Source organism: Pipistrellus kuhlii, unplaced genomic scaffold (assembly GCF_014108245.1).
Source record: "Pipistrellus kuhlii isolate mPipKuh1 unplaced genomic scaffold, mPipKuh1.p scaffold_m20_p_17, whole genome shotgun sequence".
NCBI classification, from domain to species: Eukaryota; Metazoa; Chordata; class Mammalia; order Chiroptera; family Vespertilionidae; genus Pipistrellus; species Pipistrellus kuhlii.
Genome location: NW_023425482.1, coordinates 17160415 through 17182663, shown reverse-complemented (window position 1 = coordinate 17182663; position 22249 = coordinate 17160415). Strand labels below are relative to the sequence as shown.

The following is a 22249-nucleotide window of genomic DNA, read 5'->3' as shown; positions in this document are numbered from 1 at the left end:
AAACCTATAAGGTCCTATAGCCTTAACCCCTGAAATTACTGCTCCCTCAAACCATCCCTCTGCAGGACTCTCAGATGAGGGCCAAGGGAGCGGCTGGATCTGCAGACCTTGGGTGAGAGGAGGCTGAGTATGTGAAAAGCCCCTGCTGGGTGGGCTCGCATCCTGGGGTGGAGCAGGGGACTCCCCACCAGAGCCCCAGGCTGTACGGACTCAACCAGAACAGCTGCTTACGTTTTCTCTGCATGCCTGTTTGTCCCTCTGGTCTGCACCCAAAAGCAGAGTTGAGTGACCCTGCTGACCCATGGCCAGCAGCTCTCGGCTTTGTGGGATTTGTTTTAGTTTTGAGTGGGGGTCAGCCCTGATGCAGATGCGCGCTCCCGAAGGCATTCATAGATGGCAGTCCTGGGCTGGGGAACAGATGGCCCTGTGTTAAACCAGGAGGCCCTATTCAGTCCTCTCAGCAGCAAGACTGGAGCGCTTTCTCTCTTGCTCCATCTGGGCAACCTCTGATTTGCTGGCAGCAGCCCGCTCACCTGGCTCTTCCTGGAATGGGCCAAGTGCAGTCCTGCCTCAAGGCCTCTGGCCTTGCTGTTCCCGCTGTTCCCTCTGCCTTGAAGGCTTGTCGTCGTTGTCGTCCCCCCCCCCCCCCCCCCCCCCCCCCCCCCCCGCACCATCCACAGGGCTCATTCTCTCTCTTCATTACCATCTCCCATTAAATGTCACTATGTGGTGGTTGGGGGGGAGGGGGAGGGGCATTCCAATGATGGTACACAAAATACCCTTCTACCTTCCAATCCCACACCCTGCTTTATGTTTCTTTGCGACATTGACGCCTCCTACCATATGTTTCTCTGTTCATTGCTTTTCTTTCTTTCTTTCTTTCTTTCTTTCTTTCTTTCTTTCTTTCTTTCTTTTTTTAAAAAAAATATTTTATTGATTTTGTACAGAGAGGAAGGGAGAGAGATAGTTAGAAACATCGATGAGAGAGTCATCGATCAGCTGCCTCTCACACACCCCCTACTGGGTATATGCCCGCAACCAAGGTACATGCCCTTGACCAGAATCGAACCCGGGACCCTTCAGTCCCCAAGCCGATGCTCTATCCACTGAGTCAAACCGGTCTCAGGTGTTCATTGCTTTTCTACCCACAAAAGAATGTCAGTTTCAGGGAGGTGGGGGCTTCGTTTGATTCCCCATGACTGGATCTCCAGCACTCAGAGCAGACTTTGGCTCATAAACATTCGTTCAGTGCGTGTATTCATGGAAGCTAGTAGTTTCAGAACTCTTGCTACGGAAGAGTTTTGACTGATACGTAGGCATAATGCCCCGCCTCTCCAGGTTTGACTTGGTTCAAACCTGAATTCTGTTATCTTGTCTCTTTTTGTTTTTCATTCTCTCTGCCAGTTCTCCATCTGAGAGGGGTAGGTGTCCCGTGGTCCTCTTCTCAAACACTACAGACCCACTGTGTTTCATCATTGTTTTGCTCAGGGTCCTGAGAGAACTCGTTGTTCCCGGGCTTGGGCAGTTCACGGTGGTTTGGCCCCGTGGATGGTTCTCTCCCTTCCACAGATCCCAGCAGTGGACCTGGATCAAATTTATAGAGTTACATCATCCCTGGCAATTGTTTCGAGGCAGCATATTGAAGGGGTGGCCTTGAGGCCTCATTGGAGGATGGCAGCAACCAACCCTTTGACCTTTGGAACATCTGATACTTCTTGGCAAAGAGAATTCTTCAGGACGTCAGAGCCACGGAGGTCTACCCAGGACTTTCTACAGCACAGAAGCCAGGCTCAGCACCTGCCTTGCCTGTAAGGAAGACCCTGTGTTACCCCGTAAGGCACAGGGCGGGGGATGCTTAAGTTTGTGCTGTGCTACAAGCAGGTGCACCTCCGCATGCAGAGTCCTATCTTGTGGCTCAGACATCTCACTGCAGAGGAAAATGTAGGCCTGAGTAAAAAGCTAAAGGCTTTTTTTGGGTCTTCTAAGCTCAAGGGTCCCCCCAAATGTCAGGAAGAGAGAGCAAATACCTAGATTTTGGGTTTGATACCTGGTCAGAGTGGATATGGGAGCCAACCGAACTCTCCTCTTTCTCTCTCTCAATACACATATCCTAGGGTAAGCATAAAGCAAGTACACCACAATCAACTAAGGAATAAACTCAATGTCTTTCAGCTGATGAATGGTTGAACAAAATGTGCTATATTTATACAATGGAATATTATTCAACCATACAAGGAATGAAGTGCTGATACATGCTATGACAAGGATGAAACTTGAGGATGTATGCTAAGTGAAAGAAGTCAGACACAAAAGACCACATATTGTACTATTTCATTAAGCGGAAATGTCCATTGGGATAAAAGTAAATCAGCGGTGCCAGGGGCGAGCTGCCATGGTGGGGAGTGGGAGTGATGGCTAATAGGGATAAGGTTTATTTTTGGAGTGATGACCATGTTGTGGAATGAGATGGTGGTGATGATTCTATAACTTTGGGAACATACTAAAAACCAGTGAGTGGTACACTTGGAAAGATGAATTCTATGGCATATGGATTCTATCTCAGTTTTAAAAAACACAGTCAACATATATTATTACACAAATAATGAGAACTTCTGAGATAGATAGGCTGAGGGATTGGAGCATGGTTTAGACTCTAGATTATCCTGGACATCAGGATGGCAAAACAGAATTACTTCCCAAGAATTTAGGCTTATTGTTTGGTGGCTACCTCAGTAAGTACAAATGACACTCATTCTTGATGAATGTGGGATTAGAGTGGGACTGAGATGTCAGCCATCCACAAATGAAGGAACACCGAGTTCCAACTACGTTTTCAAATGGCTGTGTTAATAGGACATGGTTTCAGTGGTTATGCAAAACACAAAACAAACAAGATGGTGTGACTTGCCAGACTTTGTTACAGCAGTTATTTCAATCAGCAAATAGATGAACATTTTATTTCCTTTTTAACCTTTAGAGCTCTGATATGAAGTGAATGGCCATTACATTAAAGCTCAACTGGTCTCCCCTTCTAACCAGGAGAAGAACATCAGATGGACGTAAATTTGAGGGGCCTTCTGTATCACAACTGCCAAGGTCATGAAAAATAAGGAAACGGTCTAAGATCACATTATAATAGTTTGAGGAGACAGAAAAAAAAGGATATTAGTAAAAAACTAGTGAAGTCCAAATAAAATGTGGAATTTAGTTAATATTAATGGACCAATGTTTATTTCTTAGTGTGACTAAAAATGTATCAGCGTAACGTAGATGTGAAAAATAGGGGAAAACTTTGTAGTACTTTTGCAACTTTTCTGTAAATCTAAAACTATTCTAAAGTAAAAAGTTTAGTTAAAAAATTTAAGAGCTCAACCAGGTTCACCTCTCTGTTCTGCTAGACTTTTCTCTATCCAGCTTACAGATATGTTATTTGTTTTATTTTTTTTTCCCATTTGATTTTGTAAAAATTACATGTGGGGCCGAAATTGGTTTGGCTCAGTGGATAGAGCGTCAGCCTGCAGACTGAAGGGTCCCGGGTTTGATTCCGGTCAAGGGCATGTACCTTGGTTACGGGCACATCCCCAGTGGGGGGGATACAGGAGGCAGGTGTGATCGATGTGTCTTTCTCATTGATGTTTCTAACTCTATCTCTCTCCCTTCCTCTCTGTAAAAAATCAATAAAATATATATATTTTTAATTACATGTGGGGACAAACTACAAAGCTCTCAATGAATTAAGATGGCATTATGTATGATCAAGGTCCAATCTAGCCTCCTAATACCTCCCAAATTCCTTACCCCACCCTCTCTACTATGCAAAGGCTTTGATTTCTTTCGCTCATATGCCGCTCCTACCGTTTCTTTCCCTCTAATTTATGTACTACCCATTGTCAACTGGCAAGCAAGCATTGAACATGGCTCATATAAGGCTCCATGCCAGAGGGTGTGGAGAAGTACAGGATAAGGGATGCCCCCTCCTTGTACTTTCTCAGGGAATTTACGGTTTACTAAGGGAATTAAAACATCGGTGCACAACTGATGAATGACCATTGATCATGGTTCAGGATGAGAATGCACAAAGTAACTATCCTATATGATAAAGAGCTAATATGCTAATACACTTAAAATAATTAAATGGATAAATTTAATGTTATGTGTATGTGGTTTTTAAAAATATATATATATTATTGATTTTTTTTTTTTTACAGAGAGAAAGAGAGAGGGATAGAGAGTTAGAAACATCGTGAGAGAGAAACATCAATCAGTTGCTGCAAGCAAGGTACATGCCCTTGACCGGAATCGAACCTGGAACCTTTCAGTCCTCAGGCTGATACTCTATCCACTGAGCCAAACCGGTTTTGGCTTCTATGTGTTTTTTTTTTTGTTGTTGTTTTTTTTTTTTTGTTGTTTTTTTTTACCACAATTGAAAAAATACTTTTCTATGGCAATCATAATAGTTTTATATTTAAGAAGAAGAAAAAATCAATGAAAGGTGTTCTTTGATTTTTAAATGAACGTCTTAACTATGGCTAGGTGGTGCAGATTGTCTGAATAATTTCTACAGTGTATTGGCCTTGGCTGCCCCGTGGAGTTCAACAGGTAGAGTAACTTCATAAATAGAGCGTGGTGGGGTCCTCTCACCTGTTCGCACACCGTTCCATCCCCACCCCTACCCACTTTTCTATGGAAGAGGGGTATGACCAACGCTGTTTGCTCTGTCTGTTTTTCCTTCTGACGTAGATTGAGTTGTCAGCTACTGAACGAGGGCGGTCCAGCAGCCCCTGCCCCTCAACTCACCTTGGGTCCTGCAGAACCTGCGTCAGCTGCTCTATTTGCAGACTGCCCTCCACTGTCTCCTGCTGCTGGCTGCTTATTGATTGCAAACTGAATCTGAGCCAGACTAGTGGAGACGGAGGAGGCTGGGCTGATGATCTCAGAGCAGCTGCTGTGTTGTGCTGGGTGGCTTCATAGGCCCAGGTGGAACCTAAGAGAAACATGAGTCCACTGCAAGACAGGTGAGGGACATGAACAGATAGTTCACAGATCACAAAGAACTAATAAATACTTGAAATGTGACCCCCCCCCCCCCCCACACACACACTAAAATAAAAATAACAGCAATAACAGCAAGCTTTTCTTCCCTGTCAATCAAGGAGGCAAGATTTTTTTTTCTCCTTAGAAAACCATTGATTTGCAAACAATGACTGATAGGTAGGAATTGGCCTTTCTGAAAGCAAGCTGGCAATGTGTATCAAGAACGGTAAGAACATTCCTTCTAGGAATATCCCATAAAAGTCTCAGGAAGACTCAGGAATTCCGTGTAAAGTCAAGGTGACATTTCCAATTCACAAGGAGAGACTGACTTCCATTTCTGACAACACTGAGCTCAGCATGACCGGAAAAACCTTTAGTAAAAAAAAAAAAAAAAAAAAAAAATAGAAGCGTTGGATAAAAGATAACAAAATGCTGGAGCTCCCAAGATGAAAAGAGGCCAAACAATAAGGAACAGAACACCAGTGACAACAGGGGCTGACACTGCAGCTACCCTGGGTTATTTACTTGAACCATCTGAGGCTACCGTTTTAATATCCGGGTGAGGACAGGACACCAAGCCTTAAGACTGTGTGAATGTGTGGTGTTGTCGGCAACCCGCGAATGACGACCAACTGTCAGCCAAATTGGAATTTAGGAAGCCTTTATTTCGCACTCGAGTTCGTGCTCACGTCTCAACTGACACAGCAGCGAGCAATGAGAGCCCCGACCCACTCTAAGCATGCTATAATACTTTTATCCTCGTCTTAGGGATGCCTGGCAGATTATGATTGACTAGAAGTTTTAACAAAGAAACGTCAGTTATAAGTTATAGAAAAATTCCACTAGTACAGTAACATTTAAAGTTTATACAACACCTGGGGTGGGGGTTTATTTTCAGCTTAAGCAGCCTCTGTGTGACCTGGTTTGGTCAGTTTGTCCTGCCTTGCAGCTACTGGAAACAGGACATGCCTGCCTGGGGGTTGAGCCTTGCAATAGAACTATTTTATGACTAACAGTTATGCTACATTCTTTGTTGTGGATATGGTTGCTCGTTCCTTCCTTGGCCTGGAGCCCTGCCTCGAACAGGGTCTTGCTGGCCATCTGGAGCCCTGCCTTGACTGGGTATTGCCGGCTACAATAGTGGGAGGAGGTATTGAACCTGAGTCTCAGGTGTAGCTGGAGTCCTGGAAAGTCCAAACCTTGAGTGGCAGAGATCAGTCACCATAGCTTCTCACTTCAAGGAAATCCCACCTTGGCTTGCCTCGATTCTTAGCTGAGGCCAAAATATCAAGAAGGGTCTTCACCTCTGAGAGCCTGCCCACCATGAGTCTGTCCACCTCTCGGCTGATTCCCTGTGCCATCCCTCAAGGTGGACATGATATTCTGACAGGCAGTCTCAAGCCCAAGAAGTTGCCAAAATAAGACATATTTATACATTTCCTATTCCTAGGTGTCTATCCTATTCCTAGGTGGATCAGCTTGGCAGGTCTATCAGTGTTTGAAATGTGATTCTGCCTCCAGGAAACTATGCCACAAATCACATGATACTTACATAACAATTGGGTTCCTCATGCTTCATCTGTAATAGAAAAAAAGTAGAAGCTGACCACGTCCAAAAGCCCGGAATGATTAAACAAACATCATTAGAAGGAGTGAAGTGGATCTCAACGTGTGAACATGGAAAGACTGTCCACACAACACATCGTTTATGAAGGCGTTTTAAAAAGTAAACAGCACTGCCCAATAGGAACAGAGTGCAGACACACAGTAATTTCAGGTTTCTAGTAAAAAATATCTCAAAACGGAAGAAAGAGATAGGTGAAAGTAATTTTAATAATATATTTTATTTCTCCCAATATATTCAGAATACTGGTTAAACATGTAATCAATCGAACATAATTGAGGAGATAGTTTACATTAGTTTTATATGTCTTTGAAACCTGATGTGTATTTTATACCAACAATACATCTCGTTTCAGACAAACCACATCTATAAGCACACAAGAGCCACTTATGACCAGTGGGTGTAATAAAAGACAATGCAGCGAGAGAACAAATGTAGAATATATATATATATATATATATATACACACTCCAGGACCAGTTATAGAGTCTGTAGGAAACACTGGGAAAAATACACAAGAAATGGCTATAGGGGCTATCTCTGCAGAGTGGGATTGTGGGGAAAGAAGGTGTTCAGAGTTTAGTTTAGAAACATCTATATTTGAATTTATTACATGAGGATATATCATGCTTTAACTACTAAAAAACAAACACACACACACACACACAAAACCACACCTAAAAGTAAAATGTTTATTTTCTTCAATGCAGTAAATCAATGTATAGAAAAATTTATCTTAAGGAAATAATACCTATACAAACCAACATTTTTGCAGCATTACTCACAATGATTAAAACTAGATTCCACATCAGGTGCAAAAATAGGAAAATTATTTAATAAATTCTGGTCTTTATGATGGAATGTTTTGCATAACATGGAAAATAAATATTCATGACACAATTTTAAAATCCACAAAACAGAAACTATTCAAATGAATTAGAATAGCTATATGTTCGAACAAAAGAATTGTATACAAATGTTAATAGTAGCATAATTCATAGTAGCCAAAAAGTATAAACAAACCAGTGTCCACCAGCTGGTGAGTGGATACACAAATGTAGTACATCCATGTATAGAATATTAATCAGCTAGGAAAAGGAACGGAATATCGATATAAGCACCACACGGATGAGCCTTTGAAAACATTTGCTGAAATGACAGAAGTCAGACACAAAAGGCCACATTTGATATGAATCCATTTATATGAAATGTCAGGAATAGGCAAATCTGTAGGCCCAGGAAGCAGATTTATGGTTGCCAGGGACTGGGAGGAGGGGATGGAAGGTGGCTTTTTAATGAGGAAATGTCCTGGAATTAGATGGTGATGATGGTTGTTACACAACATTGTGAGGACCACTGAATGTTCTACTTGGAAATGGCTAAAACGGTGAATTTTTTGTTATGTGAGTTTTATCTCACTTTTAAAAATAGGTCTATAGAATAAGATCCCAACGTTATCAAATAAGATTAATGTGTCAAGAGTGGTGGTGGGATTATCCATGCGTTTAACTTTTTTTCTGGTTTTCTTCAGCACACATGCCCACTGTATTTTAAATGGAGGGCAATGGGATACAAGCCCTGAGGAAAGAATGGTCTCTCTGGGTAAAATCTGTGTGCTTTGGAAACAAGACTGTAGTCTCGCTGTAGTAGCTACTACACAAAGCGCAGGCCTGTCTAACCTGTGGAGGATGCTCCCACCTACACAATGGTTAACTGCATTTGCTACAACAAACAAGCCTTAGGTGCCAACTAGTAGAGTTGATTCCAGACTTTCCTTTTCTGGATCCGTGGATGTGATAGGGTTATATATTCATCTTTTGAAATAGGGTTGCCCTGATTCTGTAGCTTTTTTTTTATTTTAAATAATTTATATTTATTTTTGCTAATGAAGTATTTACTCATACATTTCTTTCTTCCTTCCTTCCTTCCTTCCTTCCTTCCTTCCTTCCTTCCTTCCTTCCTTCCTTCCTTCCTTTCTACCTTTCTTTCTTTCTTTCTTTCTTTCTTTCTTTCTTTCTTTCATTCTTTCTTTCTTTCTTTCTTTTTTAAACATTGACCCAGCATTTATTCTTCTTTCTGTTCACATTCATGTCCACTGTTTGAAGTTCCTATTCTTTTTTTTTTAATTCTATTGATTAAGGTTTCACATAATTGTCCTCATCCCCCCATTCCCATCCCAAACCCCTCCCCACATTTGCCTCCACCCTCCTATTGTCCATGGCCACTGGCTAGGCCCATATGCATGCACACAGGTCCTTTGGTTGATCTCTCCCCCTTCCCCCTACCCTCTCCTACTTTCCCTCTGAGGTTTGAGAGTCTGATCGCTGCTTCTCTTTCTCTGGGTCTGTTTTCATCAGTTTATGTTGTTCGTTATTTCCTCTAGATGTGTGAGATCATGTGATCCAAGAAATACTCTTGTGAGAACTGATGATTCTGTAGCTTGAGGCTCAGGGCTCCAGCTTCAGAACTTGAACTCTCTTTGCCCTGGCGGGCTTCCTGCCTTTGCCTGGCGATCTGGCAGATTCTGGTAAGATAAGGTGGTAAACGCTTGCTTCACTGGAGTGGGGAAGAGGACGGATTAGATAAGTCTGTCAACGCACTAAGAATGAAAAAGGTCCAGAAAAACAAAAGGTTATTCAACCCCACCGGAGACTCGAATCACTGAAAAGCAGATGGAGGAGAAAGAACTTACATAATGACTCCTCATCACCCAATAAATAAACAGATAGGATCTGAGGGGGTGGGGAAAGTGGTGGTGGGGTGTCACCGAGGTTTCTCTTAATTCTTGAATGGGTGGCATTTTCTTTTTCTTTCTTTCTTTTTTAAAAAAAATATATTTTATTGATTTTTTTTACAGAGAGGAAGAGAGAAGAATAGAGAGTTAGAAACATCGATGAGAGAGAATCATCGATTAGCTGCCTCTTGCACACCCCTTACTGGGGATGTGCCCGCAACCAAGGTACATGCCCTTGACTGGAATCGAACCTGGGACCTTTCAGTCCGTAGGCTGACTCTCTATCCACTGAGCCAAACTGGTTCTGGCTGGGTGGCATTTTTCATAGGCCCGCAGGAATGATGAGATCTAGGCTTTGCTTGCTTAGCGATGTTTTGCTTACATCTCATCGGATACCTTATTCTTCCAATGACCCCATAGCAGGCAAATGAAAGAAAAATCTCCAGGATAAGGATAACATTGCACAGGTTTTGGTTGTTCAGATATCTTTTAAGATATTTGCTGAGTAGGCTTTGAGTTACTTCAATTGTCCCGTTTGTTTCGACTGGGGTAGTACTGGGTAGACGAACAGGGAAAGAAAGGAGTCCCGGATGTAGGAAGCAAACAAACATGTTGTGGGACAAGTTGTAGAGCGTGATCCCATTTGTGTTTTGAAAATAAAAAATCTGCCGGGACTGGTTTGGCTCAGTGGTTAGAGCATTGGCCTGCGGACTGAAAGGTCCGGGTTCGATTCCGGGCAAGGGCATGTACCTTGGTTGCAGGCACATCCCCGGTGGAGGGTGTGCAGGAGGCAGCTGATTGATGATTCTCTCTCATTGATGTTTCTGACTCTATCCCTCTCTCTTCCTCTCTGTGAAAAATCAATAAAATATATTAAAAAAAGAAAAGAAAAGAAAATCGAAAATCTATATGTATCTAACCTCTACCTACCTACCTATCATCTCTCTAACTTGGCAAATGGATAGAAAAGGCCCTATTATTACCCCTGCTTACCCCTGGGAGAGCAGAGTATGGGTTAGCAAAGGGCAAAGAAGGACTCTCACTTTTTTCTTTGCACATTTCTGTCCTATTAGAAAATGTTAACAAGTTGTTTTGCAACCAAAAAATTTTCATTAAAAATTTTAATCACAACTACCCCACCCCCCACCGCCACCTCCCCAGTCCTCTCCAGCATCTCTCATCACGTGCCTAGAAAGAGTTAACACAGAAATTTCCAGGTGTTTGATTGGGACAGATTCCTGATTCGGCCCCTGGGGGTGGGAGGAGGGTTAGAGGCGAGAAGCAGCGCCAAAAAGTGAAAAGGGGAGGAATGCAGAGGGTTGGCTGCCCAGCTCTCCGCCTGGCCAATGGCACCGAGGCTTCAGGTCTGACGCCCACCTGTGGAGGGTATTTCAGGAGAGAGGCGTTGCATCTGAGTTCACGGTCATTTGTTGGAAGAGAATTAAGACAGCTTTCTGGTTCAGCCGTCTGGAGGCCAGCTTGCTGCTCCTTCCCTCAAAGGTAAGATTTAAAGCCTCAGCTGTTTTGGTGGTGAGGACTGGGGTGTATGCTTTTTTTTCTCTGTGGTGCACTGACTTCTTTTCCCACAGGGCAGACATGTGTTTATAGGCTAGTGCTTTATTTGGACAACACTATTAACACTAAACTCCCAACCACATGGAAGGAGTCCTCCTGGTTGTTGCTTGCAAAAGGCAAGATACAGTCTGTTGATGTGTTAGGGAGACGCTTTGCTTGGGCAGGCACTGCATGGGAAAGAGAGAATACCTGTTCTGTGATGGTTTAAGAGTTTTCACGCCATTCCCCCTGTTTCATTGGGAGCACAGTTAAACTTTTATAAGGACCAGGGTTGCAAAGAGCGAATCTCACTGCAGGTAAGTGTTCAACAAGAATGTTAACCTGCCGAAACCGGTTTGGCTCAGTGGTAGAGCGTCGGTCTGCGGACTGAAATGTCCCAGGTTCGATTCCGGTCAAGGGCATGTACATTGGTTGTGGGCACATCCCCGGTAGGGGGTGTGCAAGAGGCAGCTGGTCGATGTTTCTCTCTCATCGACGTTTCTAGCTCTCTATCCCTCTCTCTTCCTCTCTGTAAAATATCAATAAAATATATTTAAAAAGAAAGAAAGAATGCTAACCTTATAGAACGGGCTCTTTTTTTATTTTTCCGACCCAGCCAACGGTCTCAAAACTCCCCTCGTTCATAACACAGCGACTCTTCACGAGAAAGCAGTAAATCATTTCATGGGATGTCCCATGAAATCACCCCCATGGTTAGGTCCAAAGATAGCCGCCCAGGATGGTGCTCTGTGCTTTGTATCCCTGCGACCTCCTTTCCTCTCCCGCCACCCACAGAGTTTGCTATGATGGACCCCTACGTGATCGAGATGAATGGCAGCGGCGACCACGTCAGCGTCGGCGGGAGGAGCTCCACGCTGGGGAAAGCGAAAGGCAGGAAGGCCCGGTGGTCGGTGAAGCCCTCGGACATGGCCAACAACACTTTCAACCCCATCCGGGCCATCGTGGACAGCATGAAGGTGAAGCCGAACCCAGACAAAACCATGATTTCTCTGTCAATCGGTGAGTTGAGGGGGCGCTCGACGGAGGGGTCATCTCTGTTCCCCGCACCCCCATCCTCACAGGCTGATGGGAGAAGACGGGAGAGGAGGGTGCGCCTGAGCGCTGGGCGTGGCAGAGTAACCTCTTGATGGCTTTTCTTTTTCCTCCCGTGAAAAGGGGACCCTACTGTGTTTGGAAACCTGCCCACGGACCCGGAAGTTACCCAGGCGATGAAGGATGCCCTGGACTCCGGGAAGTATAACGGCTATGCCCCCTCCATTGGTAAGCTTTTCCGGAGACTCTAAGTGGCTTCTGAATGTTTGGTGCTCTTCCAGGAGGAATACATTTCTAGCAATTCTCCTTGCTATCCTGAGGCCTGGTTCCTAAGGAGAGGCTAAGATACACGGCCATCTGGAGTTGGGGGAAAGAGTCTAAGATGCTTAAACACAAGCTTCAAGGTCCAACTTCTTGCCTAGCTTTTAAAAAAATATATGTTTTATTAATTATTTTACAGAGAGGAAGGGTGAGGGATAGAGACTTAGAAACATCGATCAGGTGCCTCCTACACACCCCCAACTGGGGATGTGCCCGCAATCAAGGTACATGCCCTTGACTGGAATCGAATCTGGGACCTTTGAGTCGAAAGGCCGATGCTCTATCCACTGAGCCAAACTGGTTAGGACTTGCCTGGCTCTCTTGCACATACTGATATCTCCCCTCTAGGCTTCCATCACATACTCTTTTATCAAATAATGCTCCTATTCTGTCATCTCTACTGCTCAGAGGAAGGCCTTGGACTTGGCTGTCCCTGCTTGTTTACTGAGCCCCATGGGTCCTAAGTTAATTGGCACGGCTTTATTTGTCCTCCTCTGTGTATTCAAGGCTTGTTTTAATTATGGTCCCGATCACACTCCCAATGAAGTTGTAATTGTGTAAAGAGGAATAAATACCACCCACACCACCAACAAAGAGTAGACTGCCCTATTGAAGAATAGAGGGTGGTTTCTGACAGAAAGAAATTATTCTTATTTATGTTTAACCCTCTCCATCTATGAAACATTTCTGCGCTACACATTTTGGTAAAATATGCGAGTCCTTGACTTTGTGTCAGCGTTGCACACTTCTCTCCTGTGTTTATGTGCACATAGAAACATATTCTTTAAGGCAGAATAAAAGTTCTGTTTCATGCTAAAATAGAATTTTAAAAACACTTTCAAGAGGTTTTAGGGGCATGATTTTTAGGTTGGTTATTTACATTTTATAAAGCTTCATGCAGCAAAAATAAAGACAAAATAAGACCAAAAATTAGGTGATAAAAAAAATAGTTTGTAGTAGTTTTTATAACCAAAGCATTAGAGAATTGATTCAACCTGAAAAACCAAAACCAAATTTGGTAAATATTCAAAGGATATGAGCACTCAGGCCAAAGAAAACACAGATAAAAATAGACAGTATATCTTGGGAAATGCTCTTCCTTATTACCGTGTTTCCCCAAAAATAAGACGTCCTTCAAAAATAAGACCTAGCGCATGGAAAGATAAGACATCCCCTGAAAATAAGACCTAGCGCAACTTTGGGAGAAAAAATTAATATAAGACACTGTCTTATTTTCGGGGAAACAGGGTAGTAATTAAGGAAGTGCTGATTTCTGTAACTTCAAGAGAACTATCTCTACCTTTTAAGTTAACAAACATTGTAAAATATTGCCTCTGGCCCTGCTGACGGAAGACAGTCCTTTTGAAGAGCAGTTTTGCAAAACATGGCCATTTGCATGAAACTGTCTATACTTTAAGCTTCGAAGCCAACATTTGGAAACCACGTATGAGACTATGATTTTAAAGATAAAAATTGTACAAAAGCAGTCATAGGGATATAATATGAAAAACTTAAGATGGACTGCATGTATCACACTCTTTGATTATAACTTTTCAAAAAATATAACCCCTGGGTGGGACTTGGGAATAATTGAAATCCTGTATTTCATGGAGAATAAACACATAATCATAGTAACCAGGACGGTGCAGAGTGTCTTACAGTTTGGTGAGCTCTTTTCTTGTTATGATTTATGTATTTGTGCTTATTTCACACATTTCAAATATAAACTTGATCTCCTTTGTCAGCAGCAGCTGAGGGCTAACCTGAGCAGTGTGTGCTCTGAGCAGGGGCAAAAGGAAGCCTCCAGCTGTGACTCTGGTCGAGCTTCCTCCTTCTGCTCCTTTCTTTCAGGTTTCCTGTCCAGCCGGGAAGAGGTTGCCTCCTACTACCACTGTCCCGAGGCACCCCTGGAAGCTAAGGTGAGCCTGAGACAGGGTACCAGCTCTGAAGCAACGGTGGGCAAACTATGCCCTTTTCATTGTTTCTGTTTTGCACATAAAGGTTCCTAGGGGAACAAAAGCTGGGGATAGCTTCCCTTTAACAACTCGGGGACTTCTTGTATAATGAGGGCACTAATCAGTGATTACATTTATTTATTTTTTAATTTAAAAAATATATGTTTTTTATCGATTTTTTTGCAGAGAGGAAGAGAGAGGGATAGAGAATTAGAAACATCGATGAGAGAGAAACATGGATCAGCTGCCTCTTGCATACCCCCACCGGGGATGTCCCTGCAGCCAAGGTACATGCCCTTGACCGGAATCGAACCAGGGACCCTTGAGTCCGCAGGCCGATGCTCTATCCACTGAGCCAAACTGGTTAGGGTAATCAGTGATTACATTTAATGTCATTACAGTATGGTGATGATGTTGCATACAGTTTATATTGAATCAGTCTCAACGAGGCTCAAATGACTCAGAGATCACTCTATGTTTGATTCATAAATACGAAATAGTTAAACCCTTTTATTTTACCAATAGGATCTTTTTATTTTGTTAATCCTCACTTGAGGATATTTTCCCATTGATTTTTAGGAAGAGTGGCAGAGAGAGGGAAAGACAGAGAGAGAAACATCGATGTGAGAAAAACACATTGATTGGTTGCCTCCTGCATGAGCTCTGACCACGGCCCGGGCCCGGGGAGGAGCCTGCAACCATGGCATGTGCCCTTGACTGGATTCGAACCCGGGACCCTTTGGTCCACAGGCTGACCGAAGCTCTATCCACTGAGCCAAACTAGCTAGGGCCCAATAGGATCTTTTTAAAGCTTCCCTCATTCACGTTAGGTCCCTCAAATAGGAAGACTGAGCTACCATGACACATTGAATTGTGGCAGTGCCAAGATTAAATACCACCCTCACCTCTATTGTTTACCCTTCGCCTACATTTCAGAGAAGAGCCAGGCTTCAAATCTTGGGTCAAAAGTAAATAAATAACCAGGTGAAAATACACAAGGTTATAATGACCACTTATGGAAGTTGGCTGAATCAGAGTTGACCTGTCTTTCTTTGAAATGATTTGTTTACTTCTTTTAAGTGGCCAGCATTTTCAACAACTTTTAGATAAAGACATATATATATATATTCTGGCTTGCCAAGACCGGTTTGGCTCAATGGATAGAGCGTCAGCTTGGGACTGAAGGGTTCCAGGTTTGATTCCGGTCAAGGGCATGTACCTTGGTTGCGGGCATATCCCCAGTAGGGGATGTGCAAGAGGCAGCTGATCGATGACTCTCTCTCTCATCGATGTTTCTAACTATCTCTCTCCCTTCCTCTCTGTACAAAATCAATAAAAATATATTTTAAATTCTTTCTGGCTTAGTACAGTCCCTACCACTATACTTAGTACTTACAAAATTAAGTTTATCTTTGCCCCCCACACATCCATCTGACAACTTCCTTTCTCCCGTTGCTGTTGGAACCGCTAACAAAATGACCCTGTTATTTTTTTGTCTTCACAGGATGTCATTCTCACCAGTGGCTGCAGTCAGGCTATTGAACTTTGCTTAGCTGTGTTGGCCAACCCAGGGCAAAACATCCTCGTTCCGAGACCCGGCTTCTCTCTCTACAGGACTTTGGCTGAATCTATGGGGATTGAGGTCAAACTCTACAACTTATTGGTAAAATGACTTTTTAATTTTAGACACAACTGTTCAATTACTACTTGTGGTAGCAGGAAAAGCTCTGGAAGTGGGTGGTTGAGACCACAGACACATTTTATTATTTACATTACACCATTGATTTAAATGAATTTTCTCCTTAAATTTCTCATCATCTTTTTTTAAAAAATATTTTTTTTCATTTTTTAAATTAAGGTATTATTTAAATTAAGGTATTATTTAAATTAAATTAAGGTGTACATATCTTACCATTGTGCCCCCCCCACCTCCCGTACTAAAACTAAAAAATATTTTAAAAATTGATTTCATAAAGGAAGTGAGAGAAGGAGAGATAGAAACTTATCAATGATGAGAGAGAATCATTGATCGGCTGCCTCCTGCATGCTCCACACTGGGGATGGAGCCTGCAACCCTGACTGGGAATCAAACAGTGACTTCCTGGTTCATAGGCCAATGCTCCCTCACTGAGCACCACTGGCCGAGCTCAGAATCATCTTAACCTCACCTTTTCTTCCTCCCCAGCCAGAGAAGTCTTGGGAAATTGACCTGAAACAATTGGAATCTCTGATTGACGAAAAGACAGCTTGTCTCATTGTCAATAATCCATCAAACCCCTGCGGGTCGGTGTTCAGCAGAAGTCATCTTCAGAAGATTCTGGCCGGTGAGTCCAGCGGGGGAGGAGATGAGGATGCGATCCTTTAGTCATGGATCCAAATGAGAAAAGAGTCCGTCACCAAGTTCCAAGCCTAGGATGGAGGTTGGGGAGCCCCACTAGAGTCTCTAGTGAACAGTGTGCCACTGGAATGGTAGGACTTGCCTAAAAGAAGGAGAAAGAGCGGAAATGATTGACACATCACCACTCCCATCATGTGGAAGAGAGGCTCAGAAATACCTAATTAAATGCCATATTTAGGCCTTGTACCCTGCAGGAATATGTACCCACTTAGTTCTGAATGAGGAGGACAAAGTACAAAAGCATGAAATGCAAAGTACAATAAGCTCAGGTAAATTATAAATGCAAAGGTAATTCACAGGAATGACTTTCTGCATGTTTCTCTTATTTTCAGTGGCTGCAAAGCAGTGTGTGCCCATCTTAGCTGATGAGATCTATGGCGACATGGTGAGTCTTGGGCAGGAGAGCTCACTGCAATAATCTCCATTCCAAATTATTTCATGGGACCTTCGGAGGTGGCATCTAAATAACCAGAAGCAACTCCTAATCACCTCAGTACAGCAAATCAGTATCCCTGCACTCTTCACAGATATGTAGTTCTATGATTCCTCAGCCAGTTGTCTGAAATTCAGAAAAGCTAGGAAAATCCAAAGATTTTTGGAATTCATTTGGTGGCAATCCCTGATTTGGCTGATATATAAAGATATTTGTAGATTTCTATTTCTTCTCACTTATGGATCTGTATGAGCATAGAGGAAGGGATAGAAACGTTAATATGCTTGATTAGAAGTGTTATCCCAGAGTGCTCTGGGGGTGTTATGTAATAGAGGGTAACATGTGCTATATAACTTTTCTAAAATCCAAATAATCCTGCAACGTATTTGGGCCCAGGAATTTCAGCTAAGTGACTATGGGCCCATATTACATTTCTAAATCTATAACTCCAAAAGTCAGGCTTTCTCTAGAACTGGCTTCAAGGGTTGTCCATATTTCAGGGTGAGGGACCGTTTCCTCACTTTAGGCTTCCTGTAATTCAGACCAGACAGCAGGTTCAATGTCTTTGGATAGCTCCCCCCTGTCCCCCAAGCCTCTTGGGATCCCAATCGTGCTTCAGCCTAGGGAGGAGCCTCCAAATCCAAGTGATATAAAGAAAAGGGGGCAGGAGGCATGGGATTTGGAGGAGAGTGAGCAAGAAGACAACTTCAGCAAGCTCTTCTCCACAGGTGTTTTCGGGCTCCAAATTTGAGCCTCTGGCCACCCTCAGCACCAACGTCCCCATCCTATCCTGTGGGGGGCTGGCCAAGCGCTGGCTGGTTCCTGGCTGGAGGCTGGGCTGGATCCTTATCCATGACCGAAGGGACATTTTCGGCAATGAGGTGAGAGCAACGTGGTTTGTCTACTTGGGGATATACACTGAGCGGCTAGATTATGATGATCTCTGAATGCATAACTAATCTGGCCGCTCAGTGTGCTGCGCTTGAGTATACCTCATTTGTTTGATATCAAAGATACTATAAATCGTGCACCTGATCAGTTTTTCCCTTTGCACTGGCTGATAGAAAGCTCAGGGCAAATAGGTGGTTGATCTCCGTCTGAGATACAAATACACTGTGTGGCCAGATTATTGTGCGTTCAGAGATCATCATGATCTGGCCACTCAGTGTATATATACGTTGGGTGCATAGTGGGTGGGAGGTAGATTTGTTTTTCCCCCCTTTCTTCCTGGCCCTGTAGTTCTGGGTGCCCGGGAAGATGCTAGATAAAGATGGTACTACTTCCTCTCTAAAATCAGTTTTTCTGTACCTGGCTCTGTGAAGAAGTTACATCTGTCTCCAGTTTTTGGACCACAAAAAAGGAAACAATAGCAGTAATAACCCTAATATTGTTTGCATTATTTTAATTTAATCTTCCCAACAACTCTATGAGGCCAGTACTATTATAGTATTACCTCCATTTTACAGATAGTTGAGAAAAATGAGGCACAGAGAAGTTGTATAATTTCCCTAGAGCCACACAGCAGGTACGTGGCAGAGCTGGGCCACAAACACGAATGGTCTAATCTAAGAATGGCACTAGGCACCACCACTTCTCCAGGAATATAAGAACAGATAGAAAGAATAGTGAGCACCAGAGTTCCCGAAGCCAGGGTGATTCAGAAAGGCTAACTACTGTGTTTGCTGGGGCGGCTTTTAGATCCGAGATGGGCTGGTGAAGCTGAGTCAGCGGATCCTGGGGCCGTGCACCATTGTCCAGGGAGCTTTGAAAAGCATTCTGCGTCGCACCCCTCAAGAGTTCTACCACGACACCCTAAGCTTCCTCAAGGTAAGGGGAGCCTGTGGCCTTTCACTTTGGGAGTCAGGGAATGCCACCCGTGGAGTTGGGAATAATGGGTGCTCATTCCTGGAGCAGTGTTCCATGAAGTCACGTCCAAATCCGGAGGTGGCAACAGTGCAGGTGTCTGTCCATCCATACGTTTCCGACATCTGGCAACTCATTCTGCTCCTGGCCAAAGCTTCCCATTTTTACTTATTTATTTATTTATTTATTTATTTTTCTTATTGACTCCTTATGCCTACTGCTGATGTGGACTTTCCTTTAAAAAAAGGGGAAAAAAAGTATGTTTTTAAAATGGATTTCAGAGGGAGGAAGGGAGATGGAGAGAGAGAGAGAAACATCAATGATGAGAATCATTGATCAGCTGCTTCCTGCATGCTTTGGACTGGGGATCGAGCCTGCAACTCGGGCATGAGCCCTGACCGGGAATCGAGCTGGACCTCCTGGTTCATAGGCAGAGGCTCAACCACTGAGTCACACTGGCTGGTCTGGGTTCTTCTTCTAATGATTTGTGTGTGTATTTTTTTTTTCTTTCTTTTACTTAACTTTTAACCTGCTTTCTCTTATAGTCCAATGCTGATCTGTGTTACGGGGCATTGGCTGCCATCCCTGGACTCCGGCCAGTCCGCCCTTCTGGGGCCATGTACCTCATGGTAAGAATGTGGGTGGCAGCCACGTGGGCAAGGCAAAGGAAAGCCAGCGTGCAGGGCTCACAAAGAGCTAGGCTCCTGTATCAGTCAGTTTAGGAATTACCGTGTTCCAGATTGTTCCACTGATGCGATCTAAGCTCAGCATTTGACAAAAACAAATGTCTTTTAAAATGAGTAAATTCCTTAATGTACTCACTTTATAGACACATAGAGAAGAAATAAGACAGAGGAGGCTCTCTACATCATTGTCGTTCTCAATTTGGGATGATACTGGTTCCCTAGGGATGTTTGGGAATGCACGGGAATTTTGCTTTTCCAATGACTTGGGAGGGGGAGGTGCTGTTGGCATTTTGTGGGCCAGGCATACTAAATATCTTGCAATGGGTGGGAACGTTGCAGGCGATCAAGGCTAAATAGTTTATTTTTTGAGAAATACTGGCATTCTATTTCCAGCTTTCATCTATCAGCGTACGGGAAGGAACCGCTCAATAAACCAAAATATTAACATAAATATATTCTCTCTTCTTTATGAAAAAATTCCATGAGCTCATTAAGTGCTAGAACTTTTTTTTTATCAAGCTAGTTATCGATTGCAGTGTTCCAAGGTATTTTTTTTTAGAGCAGTCCCTACCTTACTTTCTGGCATAGGGAGTTGGCCTGTTTTCCCTCCTTCTGATAAGTCTGCCTCTCCCTGTGATTGGGAATAGGTTGAAATTGAGATGGAACATTTCCCAGAATTTGAGAATGATGTGGAGTTCACGGAGCGGTTAATTGCTGAACAATCTGTCCACTGCCTCCCGGCCACGGTGAGTGCTCCGACACTTCTCAGAACCTTCTAGAAATCCAGGAGATTCCCCTGAGCTGGTTTTTACCCCCAACCAGGTGTATTTTCATTTGATGAGATCCAAACTGATGTGTCTAGTGGCCTCTGTTTAAAATTCGTTTCTCTCCATCACTATCCCATCAGTCCTGGGAAGAAAGGGTGTGGTGGGGCATTCTCGGTGAGGGGAAATCCAGCTTTTAAGATGAAGGAACCCCGTTACTGAGTAAATGGCGCTGCTTCTTGCGGTTGGGGCCCTGGCCATCTTAGGGCGGGCTAGGGCCAGGGCGAATGGCTCTGAGAATAACAGGCTCTTATGTTATCAGTGCTTCGAGTACCCGAATTTCTTCCGGGTGGTGATCACCGTCCCTGAAGTGATGATGCTGGAGGCCTGCAGCCGGATCCAGGAGTTCTGTGAGCAGCACTACCACCACGCTGAAGGGAGCCCCGAGGAGTGTGACAAATAGGCCCGAGCCTGCGCTCCTGACCAAGTCCCATCCAGGGCTGGCCGGACTGGGCCCTGCTGCTCCTCAGGGAGTCGGGCGCCCCTATCGGGAGAGGCGCCTCAAAAACCATCGAGGACTCAGAATTGCCCCTGCTTTACCCCAGCCATATCCATAGGCACACTCTGAACCCCAGATTCTTCTCCCACGCTGCCCTGCGGGAGTGACTAATGCATTAATTTGCCCCACTTCCATGATGACTTCCTCCTTCCCTCCTCCCCCCTCCCCCCCAAGAGTGCCAGGTGAACAAAATTCACCAGCAAGCAGTGGAGACAAGACAATTAAGAGCTCAGGATGAGAGAAACAAAAGAATTTGGGCCTCCAACCACTTCCTCACACTGTAAGGACGTAATCTCTCTAGGTGGATCTGAAGCCCAGTCTGTTACTGCTTCACTTACGGTATTCCTCGCTTGATGCACTAGAGTTATAATGAAAGAAGTTGAGGACATTATTTGGTTAATTATATTCTAAACCCATTAGGAAAATTTGCCTATTCAAAGGATCCCTTACAGAAACACTTTTTTTTTTTGGGGGGGGGGGGGTAAAGAATTACCTTGTGATACAAATAAATACCCTTTAATAATTGCCTTTCTAAATTTAGATGTGTGTGTATCAAACTTTCTTAAAATGAAGACACATCTATACTTAAAAAAAAAAAAAAGGAGGAATCATGGGATCTTCCAGAAACACTGTTCTGTAAGAGCCACAAATATCCCTACTTGTCATTGTTATAGAATCATTGTTTCTTTGCCTTTAATGTTATTGATTTATCGATATATATATATATTATATTATCTTTTCATATGTTTTCTAGGGAACATTTATATTGACAAGATCCTTTATTTTGGCAAAGGCATAAATTATTGTTTTTTTTTATACGAAAAATAAAATTTACTAAGTATGCTCTCCTGTTTTGTGTTTGTTTGTTTTTTCTCTTCTGTGGAGAATTTCCATCCCCAGGTGCTGCTCATTGCTCAGTCTGATTGATGCCTTACCCACCAGGCTTCATTTATTTCTTTGTAGATGTACTGACATTTGGAGTTACTTAAGAAACACTATTCCTCATGAGTGGGGGAGGGGAGAACAATAGAGGGATAAGGACACATATGTAATACCTTAAAGAAAAAAAGAAATACTATTCCCAAACTATTTTATTTGGGAACTCAACTTCTGGCTTCCTACTTACACCTAAGGCAAACTAAGAAGCAACATTATTAACTTCTGGCCTTAGACTTTACTCTTTCAACCTTTTGGGTCCCCAATCTCTGGTCCCATTTTCTCACACTTGTCCAGATCCACCAATTCCCTGTGGAACAAAGGCGACCTGATTC

The 22249-nt window shown here is 43.4% G+C and overlaps 1 protein-coding gene across 2 annotated transcripts; it reads left to right on the top strand.

Moving 5' to 3' along the window:
- The first annotated feature begins 10074 nt into the window (after nt 1–10074).
- On the top strand, nt 10075–21821 carry TAT (tyrosine aminotransferase). 2 transcript variants are annotated; one of them, XM_045582716.1, is made up of 12 exons: nt 10075–10082; nt 11742–11966; nt 12123–12227; nt 14172–14239; nt 15780–15938; nt 16461–16599; nt 17006–17058; nt 17835–17987; nt 18805–18933; nt 19515–19598; nt 20303–20401; nt 20742–21821. In XM_045582716.1, the coding sequence occupies exons 2-12, from the start codon at nt 11750–11752 to the stop codon at nt 20880–20882; spliced, it is 1347 nt and encodes a 448-aa protein (XP_045438672.1). In that variant the 5' UTR covers nt 10075–10082; nt 11742–11749; the 3' UTR covers nt 20883–21821. The 2 variants fall into 2 exon arrangements, with proteins under 2 accessions (XP_045438672.1, XP_036296289.1); XM_036440396.2 differs by lacking the exon at nt 10075–10082 and adding an exon at nt 10760–10892.
- The last annotated feature ends 428 nt before the right edge of the window (nt 21822–22249 follow it).